Raw genomic sequence first — 27,758 nt, forward strand, 5'->3', positions numbered from 1 at the left:
GAATAATCTTAATCAACAGAAACCCTAGGCTTTTATGCTGTATAAGAGCGATAACAATGAAATTTTTTTTCCAATATTAGTTCCAGGATCCACTTTTGTTGAGAACTGAATTGAAGATGGACATGTACATTTCTCTATAACATCAGGATCCATTTCCTTTTTCTATGGTTAATTTTGGTCCCCCCAGTACTCCATTGGTAGGTCTTGAATTTCAACCACAGTGATCTTCATTTGGGATTAGGCCAATCGATCAGTTCCCAGATCAGATTTGCCCTCTCTTAGTCCTAGTTATCCACCATCAAAACAATAAGAACAAACAACTTTGAAATGCATCAGATGATCTAATGTTGATAAAGAGTAGACTAATACAAACCTGGCTTGCAGTACTTGAGAGCCTTGGATGTGAACCGGATCTGTGAGTATACGACGCATAGCCATTAAACATGTTACTACTGTTATCTGGTCCAGAACTGTCCATGCCAAAGCCACTCAACCGGTTAAGCTCTGGCAATACAACAGAACCAAGATCAGGCCTGTCCTTTTTCCTCAGCTCAGAACATTTTAGTGCTAGGTTGGCAAAAGCCAGCGCCTCTTCAACCGGCCAGTCAGGAACTGTCTGATCAAGCATATCCGTGAATGTCCCTTTCTCAATGGCCCTTCTAACATGGTGAGTAAGGCCCATTGGGGGCTTGGCAGTGATAATTTGGAGAAGCATTATGCCCATAGAGTATATATCAGATTTAGTCCCTAGCATACCTGTTTGTTGATACTCTGGATCAATGTAACAAAATGTCCCTGCAGCTGAAGTCATGTGGTATTGTGTCACACTATCAGCCACAGAAGGAGGAACTAACCTGGCTAGGCCAACATCGCTGATTTTGCTCACATAGTTTCGATCTAGGAGGATGTTGGCTGGCTTTAGGTCTCTGTGCACAAAAGGCTCTGGCTTTGCCTGGTGGAGGAATAGAAGTGCAGTGGCAATCTCTGCTGCTATTTTGAATCTCATTCTCCATGGAATTGATGGGGTGTCACCTCTTCTCAAAAGCCGATCTTCCAAGCTGCCATTGCTCATGTATTCATATACCAGGCATCCATACTCAGGACAGGCACCTAGGAGAAGAACCATGTTTGGATGTCTCATGCAGCTTAGAACCTCAATCTGTAAAGGAAAAGATAACATTAGAATGGTCAGCCAAACATGGAACTAGGAAGAGGGTACTAAGCATTAGTACCTCCTGTTGGAATTGCCTCATCCCTTGTGCAGCATCAGGTCTCAAAACTTTGATGGCAACAGGGGTATGATCAAGTTTGCCTCTATAAACTGGGCCATATCCACCTTCCCCAATTTTCATGGCCTGAGAGAATTTCTCAGTGGCTACTTCAATCTCTTCTATGGCGTATTTCCTATAGCGGACATCATTATGAGCCAAAGCAGTCAATGCCCGTGCCTTCTCTTCCGCCTCCCTTGAAGCCTTCAACTCTGCATACCTTCTTCTTTGTGCTTCCTTCTCAGCTAGTTTCTGTGCTACCTCAGCTGCTTCTATGGCAGCTTTGCACCTTGCCTTCTCCATCTCTGCCATGGCAAGTGCTGCCTCCTCAGAAAGCCTGGCTTCCTTAAATCTCCTAGCCTCCTCCATCCTCCATTGATGAAGCTCTTTAGCCTGAATTTCCAAATACTACTGATGAGTATTCAGTACCACACATTTGTCTTTATGTCACCATAGAAAGCCATAGAGATGGCTTGATTGATACCTTCTGTTTAGCTGTTATTGCTTCTTTGCAAGCTGTGCTGTACATGTCCATGGTTTGCTTCAGTTCAAGCTTTAATCTTTTCATCTCAGCAGCTAATTCTTTCTGTAAATGAATCAACACATGATCAAATCAGATAACTTCACTGAATTTCCTCACTTCTCATAAAATTTTCACTTACTGCAGATGTTGGGGTGAGGGAGTCTCTGCCTGAGTCTGACGTAATGGAGAAATCCATGTCCTGGCTACTCAAATCAACTGATGCAAACCTAATTGGGGTCGAGAAATCAAGATCATCCGAAACAGAATCCCGGCTAGTTGAAGGCCTTTGCAAATCAATATTATCAATGGAAAGATTGGTTGGAGCACTCCTGGCTCTTGGCACCCTCATGTTGTTGTTGGTCCTTTCAAAGGCAACCCTCTCTGATCCTACATTTCTCCACCCCTTCAAAGATTGAATTCTGTGGCATCATGTCATGTGATCAGCATAAAAAAGGATTCATACCGAGCTTAAAGGGATTCGATCATACCTGGCTACATCTTCAAGCTCTGGGTTATCAGGTAGAGCTTGAGGGGGAAGTCCTCTAGGAGATGGCAGCTTTGGTGGGACTGCAGTGTTAACCACTGGCCTTTGCGCCGACCGGACCGAGACCACCTTCCCTTTTGAAATGACATATACAGAACAGAAGTCTGGTGCAGATTTCGTTATGCTGGTTGACACATCGTAGTTCCTAAACTTCCTGTGGCAGCCACAGGATAGAAGATGAATCAGGCTAGTTTCCAAGGCATATGCGTTTGGTAACATGTGATTACAGGTAGAACTCGGGTGGGTTGCCCTGACTCAATCTGAACCGGGTCAGACTTTAGGACATGTAGAGGCAATCATTTTCAATATTTGGGTTAAATTTGGATTAGGTTTTTTCAACTTTACCTTAATTTGGATTTGGTTCGAGTCAAGGTTCAAACAATTCAAGTCTAATCAATATCCTATTTAATGTTTTTATAATATTTATATTATATATTATCTTATTATTAATTATATTTATATAATAAATTTTATTTTCTTTTTGGATTTAAAAAAAATTATATTATTTCATTTTATTTTTCAATTTTCTAAAAATATATAAATTTATTTTTATTTTTATTTTGTTACTATTTTAAAATGTTATCATATTTATTATTTAAATTATAAATAACTATATAGATAGATTTTGAATTATGTATGGCAATCAACCTGATCAACTCAAGTCTAAACTGACAAACCCAAACTCAACTTAACCTTAAAGAAATAAGGTTGAATTAGGTTTGGGTTAAGAGTCAAGTTAGGTTGAATATGGCGTGATCAGTTTTTAAATTTAGGTTGGGTTTACCATCAACTCACCCAAATTGCACCTCATACTCGTGGTGAATGATAGAATAAGAGAGATTATCACCTTGTAAGGGCATTCTTGGTTGACGCTCCCACGACAATATTCTTGATGCGGTTCCTGGTGATGTAGTCTACAATGGCTCGAGACACATCAACATCATCAAGGACGATCTCTTTCAGATGAATCTGCAAAAAAACCCCAACATTCATTATTGATCAAGGCCTAAAATGAGCTTGGTTTCTTTTTTTTTCTTTTATATATATATATATATAGAATATTGAATCCCTAATTTTGATGATCAACTTATACATGGTAAGATAATCTAAGCCTCATATGGGAGAATGATATCAAAATAATCTTCTAAGAAAGATTATGATCATATGATCATATGAGAGGAGATCCCATTTGATACAAAATCTTTAGCAAACTACATTTTATGAAACATTTAGATGATGTCACAATAGTGGTCATTATGGTGATTTTATATGTCAAACCTCTCCATGAATCTTGATTTATAATTTGTTTAAGTATCACTCATGATTAACTTGACTATATGAAATGATTATCATACCCTAGGGTTTGAAGTGACAATCTCAATCTATATTTTTAGAGGCAAATTACATACCGCTTTGCGAGCACAATACCCTCGATATGCAATGAAAAGTTGTTGTGCATCAGTTTCAAACTCACCCCCACCCTCACCAGCATTGTAACCCTCTACAAAAATCCCAATTCGAAAAACAAAAATTTGAATTAATTAATCAAAGTTGTACCAATATATTAAGATTGAACAATAACAAATGGAGATTTGAATCGAAGTTGTACCAACATATTAAGATTGAACATTAACAAATGGAGATTTGACTCAAAGAGAGGGTACCTACGATGTTGCAAGTATTTATGTCTGACATGAATCAGAATAATTTGTGGATTGTTGATTAAGAGATGATCAATTGTCCATCGAACAGCATAGTGGCTATTCTTGTCTTTATCGATGGCGACAACAGTAGAGTTTATTGGTGCAATGCCATCATCAGAAGCAAAATGAAGAGCCATGCACACGTCGTAGTTTCAAGCGAACTTTTTAACAATGGCACTGCACTATTGTCCTCCACCACTGTCGCCACCACCACTGAAAGGAGTTGAATTTGAAATTTGAATAATAATGTGAGAATGGTGGAGAAAGAGGGGAGGAGGAGGAGGAGGAGGAGGAGGAGAGAAGAGAAGAAGTCGCATGCATGCATGATGTTTTAACCAACATAACTAATATAACTAATTCCAGCGTGTTTTATCTCCTTCATTCACTTGTTTAAGAATTTTGATTTGGTCAACGAGGAGAGTGAGGAATATATATTAATTAACCATTTATTTTTAAAAATAATAATGACCCATAAAAGTCATTTAGGTCTAATATTTGAAGTAAATTTGCTACACATATTTATTTGAACTTCAAACTTTTTTTGTAAAAATAATCTTACAACCATCATCAATTTTATCATCTAATTAAAATAGTGATTTTTTATATTAAAAAATAGAAATGTAAATTTTTTTTTAGTATTCGATCATTACTTACCACTTACTAAAATGATAAAAATAATATTAAAAATATTCATATTTTCATAAATAAAGAAATTAAGATGAATTGTTATTAGTGGAAATCTAAAAAATTTCTTATTCATCTAATAACTAATTTCAATGAGTCATTTTTAAAATTTATCATTCAAAATTTTCTAACTCACGTGTGTTTTATTTTCCCAGGAGCAGAGAAAACGACGTCGTTTTCCCCACTTAGATCCCGGATATGGAGGATTTTCAGCGCAGAACAGTGGATGAATTGAAAGCTTGAGACCCGAAACGATGTCGTCTGTATACGTATCAGAGCCGCCGACGAAGGGGAAAGTGATAGTGACGACGACGTACGGTCCTTTGGATATCGAGCTTTGGCCCAAAGAGGCTCCCAAAGCCGTTAGAAACTTCGTCCAGCTCTGCCTCGAAGGCTACTATGATAACACCATCTTTCACCGCATTATCAAAGGATTTCTCGTTCAAGGCGGCGACCCCACAGGCTCCGGCACCGGTACGCCCCCTCCCTATCTATACATAGTATTTGGAATTTTGGTATGCTTCAATTTCCGAAATTGGGTCTGTTTTAAATGGGGTTGGGTTACCCGTATGTGCTTTGTGGATGAGAAATTTGGATGTGGGTCTTTGAGATTCCACTGGAATATCCATTACTGTGTTTGTCAGTGAGAAAATTGACGATGTGGGTCTTTGAGATTTCACTGAGATAACTCTTACTGTTTAGCATCTGTGAGCTTGTCCATGGATTCTATAGCTAGCCCCATCATGGTCTATTTGCAATGTATACGCTAAGGCGAATCATGCAATCTGTGGTTGCGCTTAGAGTCTAGTGCTTGCGAATGCTATTCGATTGTGTCTGGTGTATGATTCCTGAAATTGGTTATAATTCTGAATTTCTGAATTGGGTCAATTTCATATGGTGTTGGTTGATATTTCTGTGTTGTGAATAAAGGACCTGGGTCTCGTTTCCGTAAGGTTTGGAGTATTTAGAAAGACAATTGGTGAGATGAGTTTTGGGATTTCACTGGAATAGCTACTACAGTATACTCTCTGGGAGCTTCTGTATTCATGTTTTGACTAGCTCTATTATGTATCATTTGACATATATAAACCGAGGCGAATCATGTAATCTATACATTGGTTTACACTAGTGTTTGACAACACTCTTTGATTATATCCCATGACATTTCTTCTAAGGGGAAATGATCACCTTCACCAATTACTTGTCATACCTGGAAGTGTATTGATTTCTCTTCTTGATTTGTCATTTTGTTGATCTTCCTAGCTTCTTTATAGTAGGATCAGTTCTCAGAAGTAGGTATTTCTGGGCTTGTGTTAGAATAGATTTATATTGTTTTTCTGTTTGATTTTTTTTTTTTTTTTATATGAATAAGCTGTAAGATGTGTACTCAGAAAAGTTGAGCCCAAAGAACAAAGTATATTCTTCCTTCCATGATCCAACAGCATCCACCCATCATTTCTTTATGAAATTTTATTGATATTACAGATGGAAATATGAATTAGATTAATTATTAAACAAGATCAGGGTTCAAAGCAACTCAACTGACACCACAGAATTCTGGAAAATTCAACACTTTTATCAAAATTATGAATTTATAAAAATAATGGTGTGGTATACTTCTAACGTGAGTCATGATTTACTAGCCATCAGCTAACAAGGACCTCAAAACTTCCAAAAAGCAGCACTTGCCACAATTACTACCTCTTTCCAGGCTCACAAAAGTTGTAAACTTCGTATGAATCTGGTGTGAGTCAACCACACACCTGGGAAAAGCGAAACAATTTGCTTCTGCAAATTCTTAGCCCGCTTCTGGACGTCCTTGCAGGCCTATGTCCCATTATCTCCATAAAATCTTCCTCAATTTCTCACTGAGAGAGAACTTTGCCCTCTTCTGCATCTTACCTCTTCTTGCTACTGACACATCAGTCCTCAACCATGAAAAACTAGATTTTTGCCTTTCAATTGTCTAACTCTTCCCTTCTCCATCACCTGGCAGTGGATCCTTACATGCAGCTTTTCATGTCCTCAGATTCCTGGGCCTTGCCTGATCTTCCTCTTCCCCCTCCTTGAAAGGAGTAGCCTTTATCTTATCAGTCACCAGTTGAAGACCAAATATGAGCTTTGCTCTCACTGCTTTGATTCCATCATCGCCACCAATCATCTCTGCCTTTCGTTTTCCCTCAATCCCTATCCCCCACTTCTTCAGACTCTCCCAACAAGCCACAGATCCATGCTTCTCTGACTCAGATGCTCACCTTCTGCTAACCAAATTCGGAGATCTGCAATCATCAACAGCCATGTCACCATTGGCCTTCACTTTCATGCACCTTAGATACCTTTGGTTTACCTACTGGTATACCAATTTGTGGAGAGGTTTTAATCTTTCCAGACCCATTGCCTTCAATGCTTGCTCTCTTGCCCTCAGAACCTTAAATCACCATTGAACAGCACATACCATCTTGAGATCAAATCTTCAATGAATTTGCTTGAGGAAATTTTATGGGCTCTATGAAAAATAATATAGAATTTTTGTTTTCTCTTTCTTTCCTCTTGTTTGGACCATTTCTATAGGTCGTTGCTGTTATTGGGAAAGTAAACTTGTTTTTCTTTGGCCTATTCATGTCTTTTATCCTTTAATGCTTTTATTAATGCCAGTGGTTGTTGATATTTTCAGGTGGGGAGAGTATCTATGGGAGTGCATTTGCTGATGAGTTCCATTCACGGCTAAGGTTCAACCATCGGGGCTTAGTTGCATGTGCAAATGCTGGCTCACCAAATTCGAATGGGAGTCAGTTCTTTATATCCTTGGATCGTTGTGATTGGCTTGATCGGAAGAATACCATTTTTGGAAAGGTAATGATGATTTTATTTCAAGAGTTTTTTTGCAAATTATCTATGATGTTGATGACCCATCTCCATTTTATTAGGTAACTGGGGATTCATTGTATAATCTTCCAAGATTAGGTGATGTTGAAATTGATAAAAATGATCGACCGGTTGATCCACCCCCAAAGATTATCTCTGTTGAGGTAAGTTTCTTGTTACTTTGAATATTTTTATATTCCAAGATCATAAATGGATAGCAATCCAAACAAGCAAAGCTTGAATGATAATGGCAATATTTATACAAAACCATGTGTTGTGGATGGTTTTAAACATTTATGATTTGTGGTATATCAATAGTATTGTAGTGTGTGTGTGTGTCTACATATATATATATATATATGTTTTTGTGTGTGTGTGTGTGTGTGTGTCATGCATGTATAAGAGTAGGGGTGAAAAATTTTGACAAGACACAACAACACGACTTGAAAAAGATATAAATTTTAGCGTGTTTGGGTTACATAGAATTGTGTTTATGTCATAATCATGTGAACCTGTTTAATAAATAGGTCTTGTTTATGTTTTACTGCCCAATCCACCTAACCCATTTATTTAATCGTGTTAAGATTACCCATTTAGGACTTGTTTAAACCGTTAACTTATTGTGTTAAATTTACCCATTTAGGACCTGTTTAAACTGTTAACTTATTGTGTTTATATTATTTAGGACCTATATAAATTTGTAAAATTTAATTTTTTTTAAAAAATAAAATTACTTTTTTTAATTATAAATATCATATAGTTAAAAAAATTAAATAAGTAAAATTTTATATATTTCATTATAAAGATTAAAAATATTTTATGATTAAAATATTAAATAAACTAATAAACAAGTATTTAATTAAAATTTCAATTTACTTTTTACACTATAATTATACTGTAATTAAAATTTAAAAAAAAATTAAATGTGTAAATTTATAATACATTTATAAATTTAAAATTTAAAATACGTTAACCGGATTATAATCGTATTAACTACTTTAATGAGTTATAATCATGTCAAGGGATTTAAGGGATGAATCATTTTAACGGGTTTAACATGTTGTAATCATGTTAATGAGGTGTTAATGTATTATGTATCAATTCATACACAATCCAACTTAACCCATTTATTAAACAGGTTGAACAGGTCATATTCGGACTGAGTAGGTTTTCATTATTTCTTACTTCAACATGACACAACCCATTATCAACCCTATATGAGAGGCCAATACTTCCTGATTTTGTTCTTTTTTAAATTAATGGTACAGGAATTTTCTTTTTCTATTCAAATACTCAAGTTATACACTTATGTTGTTGGAAGAAGTTCTATTGATCACATCTCTTCTTAAAATCTTTGTTTTAGGTATTATGGAATCCGTTTGATGATCTTGTTCCAAGAAAGACACTTGCAAAGTCTTTGCCCCATTCCACTAATGATATTGACAACAAAGATCTGAAAAAGAAAGCTGTAAAGTAAGTTTTCTTCCCTGAACCCAATGGAATATTAGTGGGAAACTGTTTTACAAGGCATTGTGTATTATGTTGCCTATCATACTGTTTAAAGTATATTTCTTTCTATATGAGAACGCAGAAAGCTGAATTTGCTTTCATTTGGAGAAGAAGCTGAAGAAGAGGAGAAAGAATTGGAAGCTGTTAAGCAAAAGATAAAGAGTAGTCATGATGTACTAAATGATCCTCGTCTCCTCAAGGGGGAAATTCCAAGTAAAGAATTGGTAAGGATCTAATATCTTCTTATAATGCCTTGTTATGATCACTATGGCATGTACAGTTTCTAGGTTCAATTCTAGGTTACATACCAAAAGGGGAAAGAATGCAACATGAAAAGCTTTCCTAAATCTCGTTGATCTACTTAGAGGAATCTTTTTGCCTGTGTGTTATTAGCTTCCATCAACTTGTATTTTTTATTTTTATTTTTAATAATTTATTATATACTTTTTTCAAATTTTTATTGTTACTGAAAGCTAAACTAGTTATTGTTCTAAAAGGATAACCATGTCTTTGTTATTCAATAAGCAATTAATGATATATGATACATATCTCTAAACAAGTTCTTGAGTGCAGAACCCTTCGGAAGTCAAAATAAACAAGGATTTGCAGTTATCTGTGAGGGAAGCTCTGAGCGCGAAGAAAGAAGAATCATGGAAAGAATCAGAATCTGAATTTTCTAACTTCCTTGACCATAGTGATGATGATGAGGCAAACTTTGATGCACGAATGCGTCAACAGATCCTAAGAAAAAGGAAGGAGCTTGATGATCTACCAACAAAGCAAAAGTTGAACAAAGGTACTTTACTTATCTGGAGTAGGATTCTGTGAGTCAATCCTCTAACTTTGGCTGTTCAATATCAGACTCTTTTTCTTTTTCCTGGATTTAGCATGGAGATTTAGTTGATATTAATGCTTGTGCGAATGTTGTCATCACTGGAGACATCAGACTATGATGCCGCTTTCTTAGATTCTTTCATAGAGATTGGTTGATACTGTGGATTAATGGTATTACCAATTCAGATGGTTCATTATCATAACAGTAGCCTGAGTTTCTTGGTACCATCGTCTAAATGATTTAAACTATGTTGAGTGATTTTTCTCTTCCCAAAGTATTATGATTTGACCATGAAGGTGGTTTGCTTCTTTGTTAACGATGGATATGCAAAGTAGAGCTATTCATATGCTTGCATGCATCACTTATTAATTTACAAAAATAATAGGATTTTCAAACATCGTATTCTAAGTATCAATCTATTGTTTGAAAAAGGTGGGCCCCTTTCAATAGCCAAACCTTGAAAATGGTGCAACATAGTCCAACAACTTGAAACTAACTCAACATTGTCATCTTTTATTTCCATGTTTATGTATCACTCCTCCATTTCAAACTATGTTTTTTTCCTTGATGACTGGCTATGTTATTTATACAATTTTTTTTTCCCATTTCAAATGATTTTTTCTTTATAATTGACTATGTTATTTGTACAAGTTGTCCTGACACATCTTTTGACTGCACAGGGAATAGTAACTTGAAGGACCACGAAACCTCTACTCCAAGGTAAAGGTTCTAATTCAGTTCCTTGACTTTTGCATTTGTTTTGAAGGAACACCTTTTCCCTGATAATTCATGGGATTCTCATTCTTTATTGGTACATGAATATTTGCTTAATGCCTACTACATATGGTTACCCGGGCATTCATGCAGCACACGCACACAAGGGTGTTGTACTATGGAATCTATTCGAACTTTTTTGGGTATATGCTTGAATCTGATTTTGTTTCATTGGTACAGATAAAAATTTTACAAAATTAAGAATGATAAAGACAGCTGGGGATTTTATTCAGGTGTCAGGTAGATACATTTTACTGGGAGTATAAGTAGCACTTTAGATATCTTATATGAATTAAGAGAATAGAGGGGATTAACAGATTAAAATGGAGGTAGTTCCAAAATAAGGGATTTATTGGGGGCCAAAAGATGAACTGACAATCAGATTTTAAGAATCATGATGATGATCACTTTCATCTCTTAGAATCTATGATATCTTAGATTAATAATAAAAAATAAAAAGGATTAGATATTTTTCTTAAAACATGCTGGTAGCAGTTCAACAACCACTAAAAAGAAAAAGGAAAAAAAGATATTTGATAAAGTACACCTGACTGCACCTTCCAAACTCAGCTTATCTAAATTCCCTTTTATCAATTGATTCGATGTTGAGATTCTATACTTATTGACTATTCTTAGATCCAATTATATTTGATACTGCCCACGATTGCAATTTCATGTTCATCAGGTCCAGTGCTGAAACCTTTGATGACCGGCCAAAAGTAGAAAAGCTGGCATTGAGGAAAAAGGGAATAGGCTCGGAAGCCAGAGCTGAACGCATGGCTAAAGCAGATGCAGACCTACAGCTTTTGGGTGAAGCTGAACAGCAAAGACAGTTGCAGAAACAGAAGAAGCGCAGACTACAAGGACGTGAAGATGAAGTATGCTATTCCTTTTTTTTCCTTTCCTTCTTGTACTTCATTTTGTCTTTTGCTTTCATGATCTGAGTAGCAAAGCACATGTTAGGGAGCAAAAAAAGAAACAAACAGTGGGAATATGTGCTTGCACTATCAGTGAATTTGAGGAACATGCACATCAGTTTTGTGAAGGAAAACAAACTGGAACTGTATAGGAAAATCGGGGAAAGAATTGGAAACTTGAGAAAATGTAAATCATATTAAGAACCTATTCAAAGAAATTCTCCTGCCATGTCATTTTGTTTTTTGCTTGCTTTGATAGAATAGTGCCTTCATATTCCATGCCATATCTACTTGATGATACATCCACCAACAACAGATGAAATGCTCCTTTGTTGAAAGGAAAATTCATCTTTGAGATTTGGATCTACATTCTTATTTATTTTTGGATTTTGTTACTATTAGGTGCTAGCAAAACTGCAGAGGTTTCAAAAGAAGATTTCTGCAAAACCTGTTGCCTCAGAAACCGAGTCTAGGGTTGAAGGTGATGAAGATGATGATATATATAGCTTGAGAGGAACTCAGCTAAAGTTTACACCAGAGCCTGGCAAGGTAAGCTTAAAACTCCTACTGCATCTCCTATACAACTTCCTTTCATTTCTTTAAAGGATACTTAGAAATCACATGAAAGAAGGGCCTAGCATGATTAGGAGAAATGAAAGCCTTTTTTCTATTTTCAAAATCTAGAAACATGAGAATAACATAGAAAACTTGTTTGGCTAACATGTTTTCAGAAATTATTTTCAAAAAAAAATATATATTTTCTTTTCTACTACCAAACAGCACTCTAAAATAACTCCATTTTTGTTGGTGGGAATTGAATGTACAAATCCATGTTTGTAACTTAATAGAATATTACAAAGTGAAAAGCAAAAATAGAATAGAAAGTTATGAGAGCATTTTTTTCTATGAAATCCTATGAATGATCTTTATAGATGGAGGTAGATAGACTAACTCAATATGGTGGTGGTATTGAATTAAGGTAAACCCATTTGAAACTTATTTCAGACATGATGGAAATCCTTATTTTTAAGATTTTCCAGATTTTGAGTTATCATGTGGCTTGAATTATTTTACGAATGCTTCAGGACCGCATGTCACGTAGTGATGACCCAAATGACTATGCGGTGCATGACCCTCTTTTGGAGAAAGGGAAGGAGAAGTTCAACAAGATGCAAGCCAAGCAAAAACGACGGGAACGTGAATGGGCTGGCAAATCTCTTACATAAACTCATCCCTCAATCATTTGTGCTTGTGATAACAACACGAAGCAGAATTGCTGATGTTGAGTCACACCCTTCTGTTTGTCTTCGCTATGTGATTTGATTATTGAAGCCACATCATCTGCCTACATCATGGATTCTAGGGTGTCATTCGGGGAAAAAAATTGTAAGAAACCAGGGGAGCCTGAGTTGAATTTTCCAGCAAAATGTGACCATGTCCCCTTCAAATTGAGGTACTTCACATTTTCAAGATTAGCTTACTATGGGTAGGGTCAAAAACCATTGTACATACTTCCATTAAACAGTTGCTATTGAAATGGCTCTGTAGCAACCAAATTCTACCCAAGTTCTGTGTATTTTGTTTCATGCTATGGAACTGAACAGAGCAAACTTCTTGTTGAAGAACTAGTCATTTTCAGATTGATCCATTCCCAGGAAATTTCTTTGAACTTCATTCCTTTTTGTGACATTTGGATTCTTTTTGCCCTTTTTGAACTGAACAATCCAAACATCCCCACTAGTGCCCTGTAGCTTTGTCGGCTCAGATGACTGACCGAAGACCATGGACTTGGTGGGTCAAATAATTAGGGTTCCGTGGTAGCGGTGTGAACTGGGTTTTGGATTTTGGCCAACCCCACTAACTGACTTGCATAATTTCAAACATTGGACTATAAAATAGAATCTTGGTACAGAAGGAAAAAGCTGTTTGGTTTCCCTCTTTTTGGCCTTTAGACCAGGAGAGTTCAATGCCTCACCAGTTTTGGACTGATTCAAAATTGTCAAAACGATGCGTTTTGAGGAGGAGCACATGGCTACTGTTGACTCCGTCACAGTGTCAGACCTGGCTTTGAGCTTTCCCATGCAGGTGACTCTTGTGATTTAGCTGTCATCCCCATAACATTACAGCAAACTGTCATCACACCTCTGCCCCTTTTTTCTTTTAATACAAATTTTTGAACTTTGGATTGATTTTAGTGGTGGGGGTGGGAGGCAAATCTTGTATTTTTTCTGTCATACACTGAAGACTTTTGGGCAAAAATTTGAATACAGCCCCTTTCTTTAATTCTTTACTTTTCTTTTGGATGACTTGGAGTCTTGGACGTTCTCTCTTTTGTCCCTTTTCATTCTCCAAAATCTTCTTCTAGATTGAAAATATCACATTCTCCTCTCTTTTGCCCCTTTGGAACTGAGTTCTTTGTAAAATTATTTCCTTTATATTCAATAAAATTTAGAGGATCAATAAGTACTCTGAATTAATATAATCCCATGTCACATAATCAAACCCTGCCTTTAAAAACCCTTTGACCCTTGAATTTGGAACATCCTACTTTCACGCCATTCCTATACATAATTAGATGGAAGGAATCTTTTGAGTCTTGTTAGTTAAGGAAAAAGAAAAATCAAACCCTACAAGTAATTTTTTTAGGGTTCTGTCTTTCTGACCAAAAAAATGTATCGGGTCACCTATATATTTTGTCGTATCTTAGTTTCGTTTATTTATATTTTTATAAAATCTTTTAATTTCCCATATGAAAACCAAAAAATGTCTAAAAATTATAAAAATTATTATATGATTAATAACTTTTCGTTTTCCTACCAAAAAATTTATAAAAGTTGTAGTTGTAAGGTATCTAAAAAAACTCCAATTGTTGACCTATTAAATTAGACCCATGTCTCTTCAACTAGGAAATGGATTTGGAAATGAGCAATTTTATTTGCTCAAAATATGTACAAATACAAAATGAGTTTGGAGTTAGCATTTAGAAGTGAATAGTAGACAAGATTAGCAATTTGTGTTGATTGAAAAAACTATGATTTTGGGGGCAAGCAACCGGCTAATTAAGAGCAAGGAAGGCCCACACTTTCCAAAAATTGTTGCATACTTTTGAAAAGGGCAATCCCCAGAAAAATTCCACTGAATTCCCACAAGGGACATCCAAAATCCATAAACCCCATAAAATTCTCAAATTCCCAAAAAACCCAAATCCAGCCGCGTAATCTATAGAATCGCCACCGTCCTACACCTACCAAAAGCCGTGTTCACACCTCAACACGTTTTTTATCAATCTGCTGTTTTCCTCTCTCTCTCTCTCTTCCCCCATCTCTCTCTCTCTCTCTCTCTCCATACAAGTGTCCATATTGATATGTTTGTGCGTGTATAAATATAATATGAATGCCTTTCTTCTCATTCCCATTTCATGATTTTCAATTTTTGTGTTCACACTCTTGCTTTGATCCAACAGTTTGAAAGCGAAGCATACGACTTTCCCATCTCTTTCTTTGCTCATTTCCTCTCCTTTTTGCTTCATCTTCCTCAAGTTCCACAAGGGGTTTGCTGTTATCTGTTGCTTTTTTTGGTGTCTCTATATATTGTCTGAATACCCAGTTTCAGAAATGAATGATAGTACCAGTAATAGGAAGAAAAGGAGGAGGAAGGATGAGGGTGAAGGGACCTTGGGTGTGGTGAAGGAGGGGAAGAAGAGGGACTTGAAGGAGATTATCACCTCTTTACTGCTGTTGGAAGAGCAGCAGAAGCGTGATCAGGAGGAGTTCGACAGGACTCTGGAGGAGGAGAAGATGGTGTTTGAAGAGAATCATAAGAAGAAGACCAGAGCCATGATGGACTACTATTCAAATCTCCAGGACTACTACAATGAATTGGATGATATGGATCGAGCTAGGAGGAAACGCTGCAATTCAGCCTCTGCCACCACTGCCGCTGCCGCCGGTGCTGCTGGAGCCGCTTCTCTTGAGTTTTCAGACAGTTCAGTCAAGCCTGGGAGTGGTGCAAGAAGGTTATGGGTGAAGGACAGGTCCAAAGCTTGGTGGGATGAATGCAACAAGCCAGAGTTTCCAGAGGAGGAGTTCAGAAAGGCCTTTAGGATGAGCAGAGCAACATTTGATATGATATGTGATGAGCTCAATTCAGTGGTTGCAAAGGAGGATACCATGTTGAGAGCTGCAATTCCTGTGAGGCAAAGAGTGGCTGTTTGTATATGGAGGTTAGCGACTGGTGAGCCTCTAAGGCTTGTGTCAAAGAAGTTCGGTTTAGGGATATCCACTTGCCATAAGCTTGTTCTTGAGGTTTGTTCTGCTATAAGGACTGTTTTGATGCCCAAGTATCTGCAGTGGCCAGATGAGGAGACATTGAGGAGGATGAAGGATGAGTTTGAATCAATTTCAGGGATACCCAATGTTGTTGGCTCTATGTATACCACCCATATCCCAATCATAGCCCCAAAGATCAGTGTGGCAGCCTATTTCAATAGGAGGCATACAGAGAGGAACCAGAAGACTTCTTACTCCATTACAGTTCAGGGTGTTGTTGATCCAAAAGGGGTGTTTACTGATGTATGCATTGGGTGGCCTGGTTCAATGCCTGATGATCAGGTGCTGGAGAAATCTGCCCTTTATCAGAGGGCTAATGGGGGGCTTTTGAAGGGTGTTTGGATTGTTGGAGGTTCAGGGTACCCTCTAATGGATTGGGTGATGGTGCCTTACACTCAGCAGAATCTCACCTGGACACAGCATGCATTCAATGAGAAAATTGGGGAGATTCAGAGGGTTTCTAGGGAGGCATTTGCGCGGTTGAAAGCGCGGTGGTGTTGTCTGCAGAAGAGAACAGAGGTGAAACTCCAGGACCTCCCTGTGGTTCTTGGGGCCTGCTGTGTGTTACACAACATTTGCGAATTGCAGAACGAAGAAATGGACCCAGAACTCAGGATTGATCTCATTGATGACGAGATGATCCCAGAGATTCCATTGAGATCAACAACCTCAATGAAGGCCAGAGATGCAATTGCCCACAATCTTCTCCACCATGGCCTTGCAGGCACTGCATTCCTATAGTAGAAAAAGACTTTAATTTTACTCTTAAAGGTTGTATCCTTTCTTCCTGTAGCTGCTCATGTTTGTTGTTGAACAACCCCATACTCAATTCATTGTAATTTGTCATAGGGACTCTGTAAAAGATACGTGCCCCTCTGACAAATCGATGAACTTAGTCAGACTTGTGTTTTAGGTTTAAGCTATACCATATAGTATCATAAAGACATTCTGTAATTCAGGTCCCATACTTGAATACCAATTAGGATATGAATGAGGGATCAAACATTACATTATTCTTCTGTAGTCAATAATGGTTCTCAAACCATGAACTTCTCTAGCATATGGAACAGTCCATTGCAAGCTCGTGTGAAAAAACTACCGAAAATCCTGCCTCTTTTGCCTATTGTTATGTTTGTTACGCTATGATTGAGCACGGGAAATGATTGGTTCTTTGTCACGGTTCACAATCAACTGTTTGTGGCAATCAAATGTGTCAATGTCATGGTGTTTTGTGTTAAGAAAATGATGCCAGCTGAGATTGAGTAACCATGTGTGCTTTCTCCTCCTCCTTGTGTTCTGTTATGCTCTGTTTCTCTGGAGCATTCTGATTTCTATATTTCTATATTCATCTCTTGTCATCATTTAAATAAGGGGAATAGGGTAGGAGAGAAATCGTTTTCAAGTCGACATCAATCAAGCCCCTTGAGCTTATCTACAAAACCGATGATCTACTTTCAAGCAACCAAACCCATGTATATGCATAGCTTGTTGAGAGATCTATCTTCAAACATGTGAATATTTTCTTTTACAGTTGGGGCATATAGCAGATGTGGAGCCAGTGGTTGTATTTACATTCTGGTGAGAATTTGAGTTAAGAAAGGTGTATGCAGATGGGTGAGGTGTCTTGTTCTTTGCTTTGTACTTACTCTTTTAAGACTAGTTCCACAAAACCCATTTACAAAGGGATTTATTAATAGGTTAGGTTGTATGGAGGTTTGGATTCCATGTTTCTTTATGCTAATATTTGTTTCTATATTGATGGAGTGTTGGCAAAAGATTGTAGCTAATTGATTCCGGTAATGAATATGCTAATTGCAGGATGGTGTACTACTAACTCTTTCAAACCCTAAAAATAAATCAAGAATGGAAGCAATGGGGTCGGCTCATTCATCTTAACACATAAGTCTAGAGGTGGTAAAGTTTGACACAATTTACAAACCCGATATGTCGTTTGCAAATTTGAATTGAATATAATCGCATTTGGATAAAATTGTTATTGACTCTCATAAATTGTTTAATAAATAAATTTTCTTTATCAATTTGAATTTAACCTAAATTAAGGTATTATAATCAAGTTGATTAATCTGGGTATAATTCATAGTATTTTTAATTCACATTTAATTTATTTAAAATGGGATTTTGAATAACGGGTCAATTAATTTGTAAACACGTCATGTTGAGAGGCTAATCATACTATCTCAAACAAAATTCAATTCAACCCAATCATTAAATTGGTTATATATGTTGTGTCATGTTTAATAATTAGGTTGTGTTTGATTCATTCTTTTAACCCGGTTAACCATCAACTGGAATTACCATCCTCCATAACATCAGATTTCCATGCATCTGCATACTTCATATCCATTTTCCATCCCAGTATAGACTAAAGATGAAGGTAGGAATTTTTGGATTTTGTCTAATGGCCCCAAACAAGTTTTCAGAATCCTAGGAAAGCATATTCTCGTGGGTTGCACTCTGTTGACAAATTTAAATAACACCACAGAATAAAATGATGGAAGAAGGGGTCAAGTCGGGAGAATTTTATAACCTGTGAATTCTCAATCTGTTTCTCTTTATCGAGTCAAGATTAAATTATGACAGACCCCCCTGTCATGTATTTTAGTTGCCTAAAGTCATCGGCTAAGGCCATTTCCATGCCTCCTCTTCAACTTGGCATATTATAAGGGTGACATCATGGATGTTTAGTGCTAGCTGTTATACCCTAAGCAGATCTAATCTTTTTTCGGGTCGGTATGAATTCAGGTTTTGTCACACAAGCTAAGCGATAAAATGCATGCATCGCCCAAAAAAATGGTACGGCAATATAAGATACTTCAATCAAATAGCATAGCTGATGTCTCCCAACGATAATAAAATCAGATAGCTGAGTCAAGATTAAGGGTAAATTGGATCACCCGGATCGAGCCATTTGTGTACAGTTCTCATATGATGATTTTGGTGAAGAGTCTAACATTACCTACTTATGAACAATATATAAGGCAGCATATAAGAACCTTCTATAGTTTACGTTTTGAAAATGCCCAGAATTCTGTAATCGTTGATGTAGAAGCTCATCAATTTTATTCTGTATTATAACCAATTGGATGCAAATCAGATTGCCTTTCATCCCAGCTGTGCATTTGTGGGTCAGAGAGAGAGAGGGACCCCAAGATCAGATGGTAGACGGAATGGGAAATGCGCAAACTGGATCCTTAAGGTAGGGGAATCGGGTTTCTTGTCATCAAACTTGTAGCCTGCAGGAAGAGGTAGATGTTTGTCAACACAATCAAGTGATGTTCACAGCATAACTTTAAATGGATCCATTGTTCTCAATTTTGTAATACATTATGTAACAAATTGAGAATTCATTTTTCATAAAAACAAAACGGAATTAGATAAAATACAACATAGGCTGTCATGAAGTCATGATGGAATTAGCGATAAATTAAAAGGGATCTACCTAACACCAATTGAAATAATGAAGTCATGAATTGAAGCATGAAATTAGTGATAAATTAAAAGGGATTTTCTATCTAACACCAAACGAATCAATGAAGTAGAAGAACAGATTCCAAATGAATAAACTCAAACTTGGAAAGGATTTTTCTAATTCTCAAAGAATGAACAGCAGCAGAAATGGTAAAAAGATAATCTTTTTCTTTGACTTGAGAATGATAAAAAAAGGAAAGAGAGGATAGGAATGGATCAGGTTCTGTATTCCAGCAGAGTTGAGAACCGTTTTATATTTCGAAAAACAGGAAAAGAAAAAATGAAAATGGCATAAAATAGGCCATTTAAAAAAAAACGTCAAAATGTTGTACTCTGAAACTTCAAATATGCTAGACTGATTAAAAAACGAAAGCATTCATTGTTTTCATTTTTGAATGAAAATGTTTCTGAAAACTATTTCATATAGCTGCCAAACGGGCCCTCAGTCTCCTCACTACGGAAAAAAAATACCCCACATAAATATGGATGAATGTTTCCACACCAGTTAGTAATCTAAAATTATCAAATATTAATGAATATACTTTACCTTGAAGGGCTTCTAAAGCAGTCCGAGAACAACTTGCATCATTAAACTCAACAAAGCACAAAACCATGGCCTTATCTCCACTCTGCAATTCAATTGTCTAATTAAAGAGCTGGAAAACATAAAAGAAAACATAGTTATAGGATGAGAACATCCTAGCATCATGCCATGTCTAAATGTTCTATACTATTTTTTTTTTTGATAAGTATATCATAATTGTTTGTCTAAATGTTCTATACTATTATATTACAACAAGAAGATTGCTACTTTTTGTGGGACTGGAAAATTTTGAAATGCCTTTGATATACAAGGAAATGGATTGACTTTAAATTATATGCAAACTACATAAATGAGGAAAGAAGTTTAAACTTGACCTCATTAATCTACCTCCAATACCCGTCTCTCTCCCTCCCCTCTGAGAGTCTTTCTTTCACCCAATCTCCACTCTCCCTGCCTCTACCCAGCCCCCTGCCCACACCCCACCCCCACTTCCCACCACAAAAAAGAATCATAACAACACCCCAACCCCAAACCAAACATCAAAAAAATGAAAACCCCCTCCAATCCATTTCTCCAAAAAAACCTCATAATTTCTAAACACGTGTTAAGAGAGAATACTATTTGTTAACTGGAAAATACTTATTTGCCTATATCCCTCATACAGACAACCATCCAAACCACTTACGAGTCAATATGCAGACATGTTCCACTTCAAGTCTAATCCATAATCCAAGGAAAAAAAAACAAAACAAAACAAAAAAGGGATTATTTGATTAACTGAAAAGAAAAAGGCTAATTAGAAGACTTACATGTCTGGGCTCCTTATGAACAACTCTGATTTCTTTAAAACCAATAAACGGTCGGAAAAGATCTTTACAAGTCAAGGATTAAATGAGGGATATGAAAGATATTTAGGGGACTTTGGGCACGCATAAAAAATACAGTTTATTTTCCATACAATTTGAAGATCAATGAATCTCCAGTAGAATAGAATGACTGGCAAATGATAAGTGAAAAAAAAAATGTCATTTCTGGAAATCCTAATAATTACCCCATAAATGCAATCATCCAAGTAGCATCATTTCAAATGCTAAGAAGATTAACAGTTTATGCATTTGAAATGAAATAAAACTTTCATTTCTAGGTTGTGACCCAATTCCCCTCACTGGGTAGGTGCTATCAAGATGTCACAAACCAAACACCTGCCTACATGTGACAAATGCATGCACAAGCCTGAAGGATACGGCCAACTTCTCGTCTGGTACAGTCTTTTGGAAGCCCGTCAACAAAAAGAATATTTGATTCCTGCACAGGGGGTGGAAGGCTTTCAACATTTCCCAAAGAACTGGGCCTTTCAATATCTGGAATGCCTGGACTAATACCATATGCAACATCTCGCCTTTGACCTATTAAATTTGGATCTTCTACAGGATTTGGGTAGCCCTTAATGTTTGTTGTGGCAGTGAATCCACCAATTACAGGTTTTGGGGGAACTCTGATACCCATAATATCATCAAAGTCATGAGCCCCAGGCCACACTGGTAAGATCTATTAAAGAAACAAAATACTCATTCTTCTGTTAATCCATTATCAAGAGAATGACGTCTAAATCACTGTTTAAAAAGTTCTTACATCCTTTGGTGGGTAATCTGAAGGAGCGCCATGCAAATCGTTAGTGCCCCACAAATGATGAGCTGCTGATACAGATGGATCGAGCGGCAAGTAGCCTGGAAAGCTGGACCTTGGAATGCTGCCTGTTGTAAAAAAGGGCAACTAATCAAGACATTTGTATAAAGATCCACACAGAAATGATAGGAGATAGAGACAAAGACAAACCGTTCATCACAAGGGCATTATCTACCATAAAAGAACCTCATCAGAAAAGCTTATGAAAATCTATAATACATTGTTAAATAATGCCATCTCTTCCATTCTTGTCTATGCTTCCACTCTTTCATTTGGCTCCATTGCAATCAACAGTGATGCTTGGAAGGGTAGTATCCATGTAAAATAAATTGCAAGAGTATCTTTAATGAGAAGATGAATATCACTATGATGAATAATCCGTATTAGTTGCTGGTTGGTGGAGTAGCTATGAGCCTAGGAGGTCAGCTAGCCACAAGCTTGCATGTAAGCTGAAAGCTCTTAAAGAGGACTCAAAGCATGGGAACAGGGAGGTGTTTGGCATTATTGCTACCTGTAAAGCTTATGTGATACGATAAAAAAATGGGATGCAAAAGAAAGAGAGGATGGTTTATTTCTTCATAAGCAAGACACCAGAAATTCAGCTATTTAAGATTATAGCAGGCTGGTATGATGAAGGAAACATCTTGCAGACAAAAATCTTGTGCTTTATGGCTAAAAGGGACAGGAAGGCTAATTTTTTCATATAGCAAGAAATGCTCATAGGAGATTCAACTCCATACGCAGAATGAGGATTTTTTTTAGTGCTCTGATGAGATTAATTTGAAGAAGGGAATAAATCAGTTGTTTGAGATGCTTCTTTCTGTACTGAGGACAGGGAGGCTCTCAAGCAGTTGGGGGTAGAAGGACAATGAAGGCTTGAAAAAGCCTTTAATTGAGGGGGAAGTTCACATGGCGCTTAGCAAGTTGTGAAGCAATAAAGCTCCAGGCCCTGATGATTTTACCTTGCCTTTTTGGCAAAAATGTTGGAATGCCATTTAGTTGAGGTGATGGATTTTTTGCTTGAGTTCCACACTTCCACTCTTGTTATACTTTTGAGAAGAGATTGAACACTCCATTCCTTGTGTTGATCCCTAAGATAGGTGGTGCGGGGATATTAAAGATTTTAGGCTTATCAATTTGACATTCAGGATGTACCAGTTGTTGGCTAAGATGTGGCCAATGTGCATAAGAAAATTTTAGGAAAGGGGATTTCTAAGTCCATAGATGTGTTTGTGAAGGGAAGGCAAATTTTCAACACCCTCCTCTTTGCCAATGAGGTTTTTGATTCTAGAGTTAAAAGCATGCTAGTTGGGAGTCACCATTTTTACTGTTGGAGTTGATGGACTTCAGTTAGAAATGGGTTAGTTGGATCAGATTTTGCATCTAAAGGGCTTGGTTCTCTGTGCTAATCAATGGTGCTCCCTCCAGTTTTCTTCCAAAACGCGAGAGGCTCAAGGCAAAGAGACCCTTCTCTGCCTATTTGTTGATTCTAATGATGGAAGTTTTGAGTTGTTTTCTAAGGGCAGTGGAAACTGTTCTTATCAACAGGTTTAAGGTTGGGTGGGCTCCTAAAGAGCAGCAGGATTGAGATTTCACATCTTCTCTTTACCAATGACAAGTTTCTTTCTGTAACACAACTAAAGAACAGTTATCTTATGCCTAATGGGTTCTTTTATGTTTTCAGGCTGTTTCAGGTTTGAAAATCAAATTAGGAAAAAGCAAGCTTCTATTGGTAGAAAGGATAGAGGATTTGGAGTATTCGGCCTATCAATTGGGGTGTAGGAAGGGTACCTTTCCCACCAAGTATTTGAGCATGCTATTGGGAACTCAGTTCAAGTCCTCTTGAGTGTGGGATCCAATTGAGGCAGGTTCAAGGAAATATCAATACCTTTCTAAGGGAGGGAGGGAGGGAGGCTGACTTTGTTAAAAAACACTTTCTCTAGCCTTCCAATTTATTTCTTATTGAGATTCTTAATTCCAAGGAAGATGAGGATCAGACTGGAAAGAACTTAGAAAAAATTTCTATGGGGTGGAGGTCTCCTTTAAAAGAAAATTCATCTAGTTAGGTAGTAGACTGTATACTCTAAAAAGTCCATTGAGGGCTTGGGTATTAGGAGCCTTGGGACTCTCAACAAGGTGTTATTGAGTAGATGGCTTTGAAGATCTGCTGCAGAGTAAGATAACTTTTAAAGGAGGTTGATAGTAGGGAAATGGAGAGGGGTGGCATTTTATTGAAGCGAGGGACACTCAAGGCTCAAGTTTATGGAAAGTCATTAGGAAAGCTGACGCTAGTTTTTTCTTAGGCACTAGATTTACCATCAGCAATAGGCTTAGAGACTTAGAGTAAAGTCTTAACATGACCCTTGGTGTGGTGGACACCCTAAAAAATCAAATTTTGGGGCTTTTACATCTAGCAATCCATAAGAATGCTTTGATGGAAAATTTTCAGGATAGGAACCACCAAAACCCTAAATTTAGAATGAACCTTTTAGATTGGAAGTTAACGGATATGATTCATTGTCGCAAGCTTGCAGCTTTTTAAACTCTTTCTCTATATCTAGTGACTTTGGAGGATGGAATGGTATGGAAGGTTGATAGAAGAAAATAACTCTCCAAACTCATCTCTGGCCTCATTTGAAACTTCCATCATTAATACCAAACTGATTTGGAATTCTAAAGCACCCACTAAGGTTGGTGTTTTTGCATGGAAAGTGACTTGGAAAAAATGTTGACTTTAGACCAACTCATAAAAGAAAAGAGTTTGGCCCAGTTGTCTTTGCAATGAAGACCTTGAATCTGCAGCCCATTGTCACACCCAGCTCCAAATGACCCTCGCTTGAGCTTGAAAAGCCTAAGTCTATGACACCATGCTCTCATTCACTGCAAGTGGACTTTTCCACTGGTGGTCTATGGTGTTTTCATTATTCAGCATGTCTTAGGTGCTTCCCCATGAATAGAGATGTCCCTCTCAACTAGCATGTTTCTCTTCTTGGAGCCAAGTGCAAGGCAATTTGGAGGTTGATTCCATTATGTATATTTTGGATCACTTGGAAAGAACAAAATGGAAGAATGGAGTGGTCATGCATGGAGTTAAAAGACATGGCGCTTAAGATTTAATTTTTGTGGTCAGGCAGGGAGATGGGCTTTTCACTTTGATCCTTCCTGGATTTTGTGGACAATATGAGGATTGAGTAGTTTAGCCAAGGTATTCTGTCTATTTTCCATGTGTTACTTGTACACATCATACGTACATGAACTACACCCCCACCATTTGTTAGACGCTTTTCCAGCACAATTTGTTTCGTTTACCTTAAAAAGAAGAAAAGAATAATCCATAAATACAAATCAAACATTACAGAGGTGGAAAAGGCAAATGCGACTATGACAACATTTATTTCCATTTTTTTTTGTCATAGACTCATAGGCAAATGAGAAAATATATTAAAGGCACATGAGAGGAGGTGCACAAAGGACACATGATGTATACAGAAGACACCCGTCTAGGCAAGAATAAGTTAAATAAAGAGTCCCTCTCGTTACTTGAAGTTCGGCCAATATACAACATCTATCATAGTCATTGAGTGGTCCCCTATGCACACCCTAACCCAATTCAAAAAATATACATAAAAAATCATATTTGATTACTTGGCCTCACTACTCAACATCAATAAAAGACCTCCTATCCTTTTCCTTCCAAAGAATTGAAAACAGGCACAAGAGTGGCCCTCCAAGCTTTTTTCCATTTCTTTCTCATGAAAGAGCCATATCAACTCAAAAGGTTCCTTTCACAAACGAGTGATCACCCAAACCACTCCAAAGAGAGAAAATATCAACTAACATGCTTGCTCATACTTGTTTTGGAACATTTATTGCCATATAAGATGCTTGAGCAATCAATGATGTAACTAATGCTCCTATTGATGCTTGAAGCAATGCTCCTTTGTTTGATGAAACAAAAACCTCCGCTATCCCTAGCACTGCATCCAATATAATCCTTTCACTCCATTATAAAGGAATCATACTACTAGGAATATCCCTACACCCTTTCATTCTTGCTAGTTGCCACTTCTCTTTCCAAACCCTCCCTTCACACTAGGATTACTACCATCATGATGTCATACTGCAACTTTGCTAATAGTTAGATTCAAAACCACATTCAACAATTTGTAGGAGTTTATCTTTCTCTCATACAAACACAACTATTGTCCATACATACCAATCGGACAAACTATGTCCGACAAACTATATCCAGATAGACTATGTCCAGACATGCTATGTTACTATGTCCCAAACAGACCTAACCCGAACAATTCAACCTGGCTTGCTAGTCCAAGCGTGGCTTTTCTAGGGAAAATTCAGCTCCTCCCACAATTTATATAAGCTTGCATTGTAACTCTCGGCGTCTTTTGTGAAGTCTTTATTCCTCCATTGAATGAGTAACAGTGGCCCATTTATTCATGCACTAGTAACGGCTAAGAATACGTAATTTTTCCTTTTTCACCTAAACTATGCTGATCAGCTCACTTACCTGTCCGGACAAGTATGAGGAAAGCTGTAGCAAGTCTGAGGTGTTTGCAATCATCTGGTTTCACGAAAAGGCTTCCCTGGGTCTCTTATTTGATTATATTTGTTGAAAATTAACCGTTTTTCTACTTCAAATTAACTGTTTTTGTAATGCCAATGAAGTCAAATTCACTCGCCAAGTCAACTTCAAATAGTGTGTAAAATTAGATGATGAACGTCTACGATGCCCAAACAACATCTGAACAGCCTCATGGAAATTCCAAACATTAGAGACAACACGATACAAAACACTAGCGATCATTCACAAAGAAACGCAGGTGTAAATCAAAAGACATTATCAAGTTAAGACCACATGCACATGGAAAAAAAAAAAAACTCAAAACTCTAACTTAAATTCACAGAGCTCAAAATTCTAACTTAAATTCCGGTTTCTTCTTGATTACCTCATTTTCTTTTGCAACCAACCGAAGCGGGAACCAGCACGTAGCTGTGGTTTGATCGGAACATGTGTGGTTGATGAGAAAAAGTAGGAAAATGAAAGAAACTAATTTTTTTTTAAGGATTTAGATAACATCAACCACTTCTCAGATAAACACGATATAAAACATGATTCTGCTGTTTCTCTCTTTCAATTTCCTACTGTTTCTCGGCAGCCAAACAGCAAGCTAGGGTTACGGGAAAGAAAATGTACCTCTGTCTGAGGGTGCACCGCGTCTCCAGTACGGATCGGCCATGCTTCTACCCCTTTCTTTGGTAGGTCTTTGAAAAATGAAATCAACCGCCCCCGCTGAATGCTTTACCCTCTCTTGCAGTCTTATGCTAGTGTGAGAATGGGTGACCCGGTTATAACAGGATACGGGTCGGGTATGTGGGTTATACCAACTTGGGGATCCATTAATAATTAGAATAACTTGAAAGGAAAATAATCTGTATTTGATTTTTTCAATTACATAAATTAAAAATATATATATACTAAGAAAAATATAAAAATTAAATTTATCTATATTTTTTATCTTTATTTCTACTAACGACTAAATGAAAATTGAAAATATAACAAATAGTAAACTCATAATTAATTATGAAATTTTGAATAAGATGGAAATATATATATATTTTTTTACAAAAATATGATTAAAGTTTTCCTTTTTAAGTCCAAAAATAATGTTTTCTTTCATATATAAGAAGACTAAAAATAATGAATAAAATATATTTTTATCATATTTATAGATTTTTAAAAATGATTAGAAACACAAATATCTTTCTGCTAATTTTTTTTAATAATCATTTTTTTTCAAATCAAATATTTTGAAATCTAATACCCAAATTTCCTTTAATAATTTGAATTTTATTTTTTGTTTGTTAATTATTTTAAATTGTTGTTATTTAGCTGATATTTTTTTTTAAGAGAGTTGATTTTGTAATGGTTATTTAGTGTTTTTAGGAACATTTTTTTCAAAAACAAAAATATTTGACTAATAAGGAAACTAATTTTTAGGAATAAAAAAAAATTGACTAATAAGGAAACTAAAATTAGTTTTCCTTTTATGACGTCCCATTTAAAATTT

The 27,758-nt window shown here is 36.7% G+C and overlaps 4 protein-coding genes across 6 annotated transcripts; 2 read left to right on the forward strand and 2 right to left on the reverse strand.

Moving 5' to 3' along the window:
* Positions 1 to 51: 51 nt before the first annotated feature.
* Positions 52 to 4,306, reverse strand: LOC117912978 (U-box domain-containing protein 52). Of its 2 annotated transcripts, none has more exons than XM_034827804.1 (9): positions 4,004 to 4,306; positions 3,745 to 3,836; positions 3,183 to 3,304; positions 2,280 to 2,489; positions 1,931 to 2,210; positions 1,753 to 1,854; positions 1,233 to 1,661; positions 374 to 1,159; positions 52 to 284 (listed from the first exon to the last, which is right to left on the reverse strand). In XM_034827804.1, the coding sequence occupies exons 1-9, from the start codon at positions 4,173 to 4,175 to the stop codon at positions 279 to 281; spliced, it is 2,199 nt and encodes a 732-aa protein (XP_034683695.1). In that variant the 5' UTR covers positions 4,176 to 4,306; the 3' UTR covers positions 52 to 278. The 2 variants fall into 2 exon arrangements, with proteins under 2 accessions (XP_034683695.1, XP_034683696.1); XM_034827805.1 differs by having other exon boundaries at positions 4,000 to 4,121.
* Positions 4,307 to 4,939: 633 nt separating this feature from the next.
* On the forward strand, positions 4,940 to 12,942 carry LOC117912979 (peptidyl-prolyl cis-trans isomerase CYP57). The gene is made up of 10 exons (XM_034827806.1): positions 4,940 to 5,196; positions 7,397 to 7,575; positions 7,650 to 7,751; positions 8,951 to 9,060; positions 9,179 to 9,320; positions 9,670 to 9,892; positions 10,612 to 10,651; positions 11,391 to 11,583; positions 12,025 to 12,171; positions 12,708 to 12,942. Exons 1-10 carry the CDS (start codon positions 4,977 to 4,979, stop codon positions 12,846 to 12,848), a joined length of 1,497 nt encoding a protein of 498 aa, XP_034683697.1. The 5' UTR covers positions 4,940 to 4,976; the 3' UTR covers positions 12,849 to 12,942.
* A 2,048-nt stretch (positions 12,943 to 14,990) lies between these two features.
* On the forward strand, positions 14,991 to 17,679 carry LOC117913004 (protein ALP1-like). Its single transcript, XM_034827840.1, has one exon. The coding sequence runs from the start codon at positions 15,237 to 15,239 to the stop codon at positions 16,689 to 16,691; it is 1,455 nt and encodes a 484-aa protein (XP_034683731.1). The 5' UTR covers positions 14,991 to 15,236; the 3' UTR covers positions 16,692 to 17,679.
* A 1,083-nt stretch (positions 17,680 to 18,762) lies between these two features.
* LOC117913678 (RNA-binding protein 1-like) lies at positions 18,763 to 26,975 on the reverse strand. 2 transcript variants are annotated; one of them, XM_034828728.1, is made up of 6 exons: positions 26,885 to 26,975; positions 21,616 to 21,737; positions 21,228 to 21,531; positions 20,793 to 20,824; positions 19,987 to 20,068; positions 18,763 to 19,204 (listed from the first exon to the last, which is right to left on the reverse strand). In XM_034828728.1, exons 1-6 carry the CDS (start codon positions 26,925 to 26,927, stop codon positions 19,098 to 19,100), a joined length of 690 nt encoding a protein of 229 aa, XP_034684619.1. In that variant the 5' UTR covers positions 26,928 to 26,975; the 3' UTR covers positions 18,763 to 19,097. The 2 variants fall into 2 exon arrangements, with proteins under 2 accessions (XP_034684619.1, XP_034684618.1); XM_034828727.1 differs by having other exon boundaries at positions 20,793 to 20,854.
* Between the last annotated feature and the right edge of the window lie 783 nt (positions 26,976 to 27,758).

The sequence above is a fragment of the Vitis riparia genome, chromosome 4 (assembly GCF_004353265.1).
Source record: "Vitis riparia cultivar Riparia Gloire de Montpellier isolate 1030 chromosome 4, EGFV_Vit.rip_1.0, whole genome shotgun sequence".
Classification (NCBI taxonomy): domain Eukaryota; kingdom Viridiplantae; phylum Streptophyta; class Magnoliopsida; order Vitales; family Vitaceae; genus Vitis; species Vitis riparia.